Source organism: Aureococcus anophagefferens, assembly GCF_000186865.1.
Source record: "Aureococcus anophagefferens unplaced genomic scaffold AURANscaffold_2, whole genome shotgun sequence".
Classification (NCBI taxonomy): domain Eukaryota; class Pelagophyceae; order Pelagomonadales; family Pelagomonadaceae; genus Aureococcus; species Aureococcus anophagefferens.
The window spans coordinates 3,257,882-3,266,237 of record NW_008705562.1 but is presented as its reverse complement, the minus strand read 5'-3'; the positions used below and the strand labels follow the sequence as shown (position 1 = coordinate 3,266,237).

The 8,356-nt window shown below is 67.9% G+C and overlaps 1 protein-coding gene across 1 annotated transcript in view; it reads right to left on the bottom strand.

The window, feature by feature from the left end:
* Positions 1–2,371: 2,371 nt before the first annotated feature.
* The window catches only part of AURANDRAFT_61463 (hypothetical protein), a gene marked incomplete at both ends in the record, with an annotated part of 11,480 nt that continues 5,495 nt past the window's right edge, over positions 2,372–8,356 (bottom strand). Inside the window, 6 exons of the mRNA XM_009034964.1 lie at positions 2,372–2,562; positions 2,639–2,816; positions 2,872–3,241; positions 3,692–3,981; positions 5,325–6,444; positions 7,915–8,332. Coding sequence (XP_009033212.1) covers positions 2,372–2,562; positions 2,639–2,816; positions 2,872–3,241; positions 3,692–3,981; positions 5,325–6,444; positions 7,915–8,332 — 2,567 coding nt within the window. The remainder of the gene's footprint in view (positions 2,563–2,638; positions 2,817–2,871; positions 3,242–3,691; positions 3,982–5,324; positions 6,445–7,914; positions 8,333–8,356) is intronic.

Sequence of the window (8,356 nt, the reverse complement as noted above, 5' to 3'; positions counted from 1 at the left end):
ACCCGTCGCCATCTTCCTCTTGACCCGCGCGGCGCGCTCGGGCTCGTCGACGGCCCGGGCCGCCTCGTCGTCGGCGCGGTCGCGCGACGACGCCAGCGCCGCCGCGTCGGCGCCCGCGGCGGACTTGAGGGCGCCGAGGTCGCCCTCGAAGAGGTCGTCGTCCGACGAGTCCGACTCCCTCCGGCGCCGCTTGAGGCGGCCCGGCGCGGGGCCGCCGTCCAGGGCGTCGCCGCGGCGCCAGCGGAGGGACCCGGGCCCCCGCAGCTCCTCGCGCGGGTAGAGGGACGCGCAGGACGCGCCCCGGCCGAGCGCGGCGACGGCGAACGCCTCGGACCGCTTGAGGCCGCGCGCGACGTCGTCCTTCCGCGCCAGCAGGCCGTCGAGCGCGAGGCCGAGGCGCTCGACGGTCCTGCGGAGCTGCTTCGAGGGCTGCTCGTCGAGGACCTTGGCGAGGCGCCGCAGCGCCTCGTTCGCGTCGTCCTCGGCCTCGCCGGAGTAGGTCTTCGCGTCCGAGTAGTAGCGCGCCTCCACGAGGCGCGCGTCGCGGTACTCGAAGTTCTCGAGGGTCGCGGCGCCGCGGACCTCGCCCGTGACGTGGAGCGCGAGCGCGTCCTGCGCCGCGAGGTAGGCCCCGAACCAGCGCGCGGGCGCGAAGCCTTCCCGCGCGCGCTCGAGCTCCGCGACCGCGGATTCCGCGGCGGCCATCGTCGCCTCGAGGCGCGGCAGGTAGTAGGCGAGGCGCCGCTCCAGGTCCATCAGGGCGACGCGAACCAGTTGTAGTAGGAAAAAGAACCAAAGGCCGAGATGACGCCCCCGAAGACGTAGCCGCGGAGGTGCGCCGCGCAGCGCGGGACGACGACGAGCAGCGTCGGCAGCACGAAGAAGGGCGCGAAGGCGCTGTACGAGATCTCCCGCTGGGCGCCCGCTGGCATGTCCCGGCGTGCTCGGTCACGAACTAGCACGCGCTCATGCTCTCTGGAGCTTCAAAACTTCATCCAAACCGGCAACACTGGCTTCATGAAAATGCGGTCGCCACGCCCCGCGCCCACTCTCCGCCTTAAAAACAAAGTCAGCCGTGGCTTACCGGAACGCGCCCTGGCTGTCGTGAGTGTTCCGCGCGCGCGCGTTCCGAAAAAAGCATCCACGCTTCGAGACTGTTCCGAGAGATGATCGCTCGTCCAAAAATCAGCCGAAACGAGTGGAAAACGGCCGAGATATGAGCCTTTGAAGTTGGGAATTTCGCTCTCTTTTGCTGCCCTGACGGGCACGACGGACGCGGCCGTCAGCGACGACACGTGGCGGCCGTCGAAGGTCGACGCGCGCGCCTCGGAGGCCCGGGGGCTCTCGAGGTCCGCGCGGCCCCGGGCCCGCGCGGCCGCGAGGAGCGCGTCCGCCTTCGCGCCGTCCGCCCCGCCTGCGACGATCTTGAGGCTGTCGCTGTCGGCCCAGGTCGCGCTCGAGTCGCGCTTCGCCTCGACCTGGACCTCGGCGATGGCCCGGAGCCAGGCGTCGCGGTCCTTGGGGCTCTCCGCGCGGAGCACGAAGCGCGCGTCCTCGTGCGGCAGCCGCAGCGAGAGCGTTCTGGCTTTCATGCGCGCGTCGCTTCCGACCTCGAGGAGCACGGGCCGCACGTCGACGGCGGCGAGGAGCTCCTTGCGCTGGTCCGTCTTGTAGTACTTGAGGTAGGGGCCCGACAGCACGAAGTAGCGCTTCTGGTAGCCGGCCATGGCGCCCCGGCTCAGCTTCTCGAGGTAGCCGTGCTTTTTAATGACGTGGAACGAGTCGGCGACGTGGCTCTTCGTCTCCTCGGCGATGGACGGGCGGTCGAGGTCCTTGCCCTTGTTCACGATGCCCCTCCCGGAGCGCTCCTTCTTCAGCATGGTCACGTCGGTGGTGCGGGCTGCTTGTTTTGTCGATAAGCCCTCGGGAGCAACGTTTCTTCCGAGTCGGTGCATCGACTGGCCAATCATATCGCTCGAGACACTCTTCGCGCTCTCTCGGCACCCCGGCGACACTTCTGCGACAGGGGATGAAGTTCCAGCGCGGCGCGGGCGAGCACTGGAACCGCGGCTCGCGCTCTTCTGGCTCTTCTGGGTCCTCTGCGCCTTCGCGCTGGCCTACCGCCGCTTCGGCCCGCGGGGCGACGACGGGGCCCCCGCGGGCTACGGCGCGCTCGACGACGGCGCCAAGGCCCGGGCCGCGCCGGTCTAAAAGTGCTTACGTGCGCAGTTCGCCAAGTGACCGGGCCGTCGTCGTTAGGTTCGCGGTCGCGTGGATTTCGGTGGCTGGTCGAATTACTGACTTGTGGTTAAGCCGGGCCGCGGGGAATAATTGAAGGGAAAGGGGGCCGGCTGGGGTATCTGGGTTGCGGCTAGCACGTGCCGCAGGTCAGCGCGCACGCGTCCTCAGCTTTGACGTCGAAGCTATCCGTTTTCTTGCAGTTCTTCGCCTTTTTGGCCACAAACTTCTCGCATGTATTCTTCGTCTTTTTGAAGTACCAAGATGATGAGTCGGCGCACTCCTCCTCGCACTCGCCGCACGCGACGGGACAGGCCTCCTTGCCTACCAAGCATGACGGTAACGATTTTTCATCGTTTTCCCAGAGGAGATCTCTCGAAAATCGTCACGGCCACAGGACGCTGCTCCTTGCTCGACACGTCGCTCTCGTCCGCGTACTTGCTCTTGCACAGCTTCGACTTCTTCGCGACGTAGTCGCAGTCGTACTTACTCTTCTTCCAGTACCAGCTCGTCGAGTCGGCGCACACGGCGTCGTCGACCTCGACCTCGCACTCGCCGCACGTCGCTGGGCACGCGACCTGCGGCGGGGGCGTTTCGCGCGCACGCGCGCGCATCGGCGGACGCCGCGCGGACCTGGCCCTTGACATCGAACTCGTCCCGCTTCTTGCAGTTCTTCGCCTTCTTCGAGACGTATTCCGAGCACGTGTTTTTCGTTTTCTTGAAGTACCAAGACGTGCTGTCTTCGCAGAAGTCGATAGCGACCGTCGAGACTGACGGCGCGGGCGTCGGCTGGGGCGTCGGTTGGGGCGATGGCTTCCACGTCGGCTTCCGCGTCGGTTGGGGCGTCGGCCGGGGCGTCGGCTGGGGCGTCGGCTGGGGCGTCGGCTGGGGCGTCGGCGCGAACACGGGTGCAGCGCTCGGATCTCCAGGAATGGGCGTCGGCGCAGTGGACGGCTTGGGCGTCGGCCGGGGCGTCGGCCGGGAGGTCGGCTGGGGCGTCGGCCTGGCGGAGGGCTCGGGCATCGGCGCAGCGGACGGCTCGGGCATCGGCGCGGCCGTAGGTGTGGCCGTCGGATTGACCGACGGCGCGGACGTCGGCGCGGCGGACGGCTCGGGCATCGGCGCGGTCGTAGGCGTGGTTGTTGGCGCGGCGGACGGCGCGGCTGTCGGCGCGGTCGTAGGTGTGGCCGTCGGCGCGGGCGACGGCGCGGACGTCGGCGCGGCGGACGGCTCGGGCATCGGCGCGGTCGTAGGCGTGGTTGTTGGCGCGGCGGACGGCGCGGCTGTCGGCGCGGTCGTAGGTGTGGCCGTCGGCGCGGGCGACGGCGCGGACGTCGGCGCGGCGGACGGCTCGGGCATCGGCGCGGTCGTAGGCGTGGTTGTTGGCGCGGCGGACGGCGCGGCTGTCGGCGCGGTCGTAGGTGTGGCCGTCGGCGCGGGCGACGGCGCGGACGTCGGCGCGACGACGATCGCGACGTCGTACGCGACGCCGTCCGCGTCGCCGACGACGACCTCGACGACCTCGGCCCAGCCCTCCGGGAAGTAGGCGACGGCGAAGGTCCCCGAGGGCTGGGACTCCGTCGAGAACCACGAGATGCCCGACGCGCCCTGGACGAACTCGCCGTGGGAGAGCGCGGACGTGTAGTTCTGGAGAGTCGCGGAGAATTTGATGGACAGGGCGGCGTAGGACTCGGCGTCGACGTGTATGGCGACGCCGCCCTCGGGCGCGGGTTCGAGCAGGAGCTGGGCCGAGCGCGCGTCGAGGCGGCGGCGCGAGTCGAGGGGAGGCGGCGTGGGCGCGTAGATCGCCGACGGTTGAGGAGCCGGCATCTCGCTCGGCGCGGCTGTAGGCCCATACCTGCGCGGCGGGAGCTTCACCATCGATATTTCGAACTTCGTCAGGGCTCTGGGTCGCGCGTCGGCATCTGTGTCGGCGACGGATAGGGTTGAGGCGACGGGATCGACGACGGCGTCGACGCCGTCGGAGAGTACGTCGGCGCGAACGTCTTCGACGGTGCCACGGTGGGCGGTTCGCAGGAGAAAGTGACGCCGCAATCGGTGACCGTGCAGCCAGCATCAGAGGCGAAATCCGAAGCCGAGACACTGCTCGACAGACACCATCCGAGGTCTTGGTCGAAGGCGTCGGCGAAGGAGAACATGCCGGACATGTCCGTCACGGACGACGTGTCCCAGGCGCCGATGTCCTGGTCGAAGTCGTCAGCGTAGATGAACATGCCGCCCATGTCTGTCACCCTTGACGTATCCCAGGCGCCGATGGCTTGGTCAAATCGAAACGCGCTGTCAAACATCCCTAACATGCTCGTCACGGACGACGTGTCCCAATCGCTGATGTCCTGGTCGAAGGCCAAAGCATAGCTGAACGTCCAGCTCATGCTCGTCACGGAGGCCGTGTTCCAGGCGCCGATGTCCTGGTTGAAGGCGTGAGCCTCTTCGAACAAGTAGTTCATGCTCGTCACCTTCGACGTGTCCCAGTCGCCGATGTCTTGGTTGAAGGCGGAAGCATAGTTGAACATGGCGCTCATGTCCGTCACGGCCGACGTGTCCCAGCCGCTGAGGTCCTGGTTGAAGGCATCAGCGTAGAAGAACATGGACGACATGTCAGTCACCTTCGACGTGTCCCACGAGCTGATGTGGCCGTAAATCGCCTCCGCCGCGTCCGCGTCCGCGAGCCACGCGTCCACGGCGATCTTGAGATCGGCCTTGGATGCGAAAGCAAAGGACGTCGGTGCGGGGCTTCTCGTCGGCAAGGGGGTCGTGTAGGACGGCGCCGCACTCGGCTCGTACGTCGGCTCGCCTGTGGGCATCATCGACGGGTCCGAGGTCGTCGGGAGGTACGACGGCAAGAACGACGCAGTCGGCGAGTAGGTCGGGATCCTCGTGGGGGAGTCGGGCCACACCAACTCCACGAGGCCCACGTAGTGCCGCGCGATGAGGACGGCGTCGAGGATCGACGTCGCGTTGTCCCGGTTGACGTCGCCACAGCCGAAATCGATGCGCTCGTAGCACGTCGTCGTCGGCAGCGCCAGATCCTGCGTGTACATGGCGATGAGCAGAGCGTCCGTCACGTCGACGCCGTCGAGGCCGTCGACGTCGCCCGGGACGGATCCGCAGAAGGTCTCGAAGTCAGTCGGCGCGGTCGTCGGGACGCGCGTCGGCGCCGGCGACAGCGTCGGCGCGAGCGTCGGGGTCTGCGTCGCCGCCTCGGAGCTGAGGTAGACCAGGGACGACACGTTCGGCAGCGAGACGCCCGCGGCGTTCGTCGCGACCAGCTCGAGGAATCCGAAGCGCTCGATGAAGAACTCGTCGTCGAAGCGGAGCGTCGCGAGCTCGTGCGCGCGTCCGCCCTCGAGGCAGTCCGTCGTGTACATGGCCACGCGCTCGCCCGCGAGGTTCGCGACGACGCTGCCGGAGAAGCTCTTTTCGTACGACGTCGCGTTGGCGTTGGCCTGCCAGCCGAAGCCGACCGCGCAGAGCGTCGCGGCGGAGATGACGGAGATCTCCAGCTGGTCTTCGGACCCGGCCAGGAGCCGCGCCACGACGAGGGCCTCGTCGGAGCCTCCCGCTCGTTCGTAGACGACGATCGCGTCCTCACCCACGCTCCGGCGCCGCGAGTCCGAGATGGACACGGACGACACGTCGAGCGTCGCGAAGTCGAAGCCGTCGCCGAAGACGAGGTCCGCCCAGTGGCCCGACGCGCGCGCCTGCCCGAACCAGCCGACGTCGTCCTCGGTCCGGAAGAACATGCCCTCGTCGTCGCCGGCGAGCCGCGCCTCGACGAGCTCGACGTTCGCCGTCGCGGTCACGAGGACGGACGTGAACTCGCCGACGTCGGACGAAAGCTCGACGTAGACCTGGGCGACCTTGCTGTCCGTCGCGTGCGCCGCCAGCACGACCTGGACGTACGAGCTGCGCCCGAAGCTGGGCTGGGCCGTCGGCGCGCTCGGGACCGCGGTCGGCGCGGAGCTCGGCGAGGAGCTCGGCGAGTCGAGCGTCCTCGTCGGGCCGCTCGTCGGCGCGACGACCGGCGTCGCGCTCTCCCAGCAACTCCCGCACGTCAGGTCGCACATTCCGGCGTGCCCGCAGCCGTCGAGGCAGAAGACGGTCTCGCACGCGTCCGCGGTGATCGCGACGAAGCCCGCGCACACGGCCGTCGTGAAGACGTCGCGGCAGGACGTCGGCGCGTAGCTGGGGGAGGCCGTCGGGACTTGGCTGGGCTCGTAGGTCGTGGGGGCGTAGGTACTCGGCGCGTAGCTCGGGGCGCGAGACGGCGCGCAGGTCGCCGAACCGAAGGTGACGCCGCAGTCGGTGACCGTGCAGCCGGCAGATGAGGCGAAATCCGAAGCCGAGACACTGCTCGAGATGCACCAGCCGAGGTCCTGGTCGAAAGCCGAAGCACCCCGGAGCATGGAGCGCATGTACTTGACGGACGACGTGTCCCAGGCGCCGATGTCCTGGTTGAAGGTGTCAGCTTCGTAGAAGATGTAGCTCATGCTCGTCACGGACGCCGTGTTCCAGCCGCCGATGTCCTGGTCGAAGGCGGAAGCACGCGAGAACATGCTGCTCATGTCCGTCACGGACGACGTGTCCCAGGCGCCGATGTCCTGGTTGAAGGCGCGAGCGTAGTAGAACATGGCGTTCATGTCCGCCGCGGCCGACGTGTCCCAAGCGCCGATGTCCTGGTCGAAGGCCGAAGTCTGGCCGAACATGTAGCTCATGTCCGTCACGGACGCCGTGTTCCAGGCGCCGATGTCCTGGTCGAAGGCGTCAGCTACGTAGAACATGGCGCTCATACTCGTCACGGACGACGTGTCCCAGGCGCCGATGTCCTGGTCGAAGGCGGAAGCGTCGTAGAACATGTAGTTCATGTCCGTCACGGACGACGTGTCCCAGGCGCCGATGTTCTGGTCGAAGGCGTTGGCGCTGTAGAACATGTAGCTCATGTCCGTCACGGACGACGTGTTCCAGGCGCTGATGTCCTGGTTGAAGGCGTCAGCGCCGTAGAACGTGCCGCGCATGTCCGTCACGGACGACGTGTCCCAGGCGCCGATGTCCTGGTCGAAGGCGGAAGCCCCTTGGAATATGGAGCTCATGCTCGTCACGGACGACGTGTCCCAGGCGCCGACGTCCTGGTCGAAGGCGTCAGCGTAGTAGAACATGGTGCTCATGTCCGTCACGGAGGACGTGTCCCAGGCGCCGATGTCCTGGTCGAAGGCGGAAGCTCTGCCGAACATGTATCTCATGTCCGTCACGGACGACGTGTCCCAGCCGCCGATGTCCCCGTTGAAGGCGTCAGCACTGTAGAACATCCAGCTCATGTCCGTCACGGACGACGTGTCCCAGCCGCCGATGTCCTGGTTGAAAGCGCCAGCATCGAGGAACATGTAGCTCATGTCCGTCACGGACGACGTGTCCCAGCCGCCGATGTCGTCGTCGAAGGACTGCGCGTTCGTGTTGTAATGCGTGCAGGCCCAAGAAGCACCACAAAACAGCTCCGACATGTCCGTCACCTTCGACGTGTCCCACGCGCTGATGTGGCCGTACGTCTCTTCGGCCGCGTCCGAGTCCGCGAGCCACGCGTCGACGGCGGTCTCGAGCTCGCTCTTGTCGGCGAACGCGGTCGGCGTCGACCCGTAGCTGTACGAGAAGGTGATGTACTCGTAGAGGTAGCTGTAGCCGGACGTCGTCGGCGCGGCCGACGGCGCGGGCCAGAACGCCGCGGGGGCCCACGAGCAGTCCTCCGTCGCCAAGCTCGCCTTCGAGCCCGTCACCACGACGCCCGGCGTGTCGCAGAGCGCGAGCGTGCCGTAGGCGTCGCCGCGCAGGTACCAGTCCTGCTCGTCGGTCGTGACGGACAGTGCGTAGACCTCGGCGGAGCCGCCCATCCCGACGTTGTCGCCGTAGCCGTTGTACGGCGCCGCGTTGCCCGCGAACGTGCAGGAGTCCAAGTAGGTGCTGCCGCCGCCGACGAAGACGGCCCCGCCCTGGTAGTCGCCGATGTTGTCCGTGAACGCGCACCGCGTCGCGCTCCAGCCGCCGGCTGCGAAGACCGCGCCGCCGTAGCCCCAGTTGAGATCTGGGCCGTCGGCGAAGTTGCCGG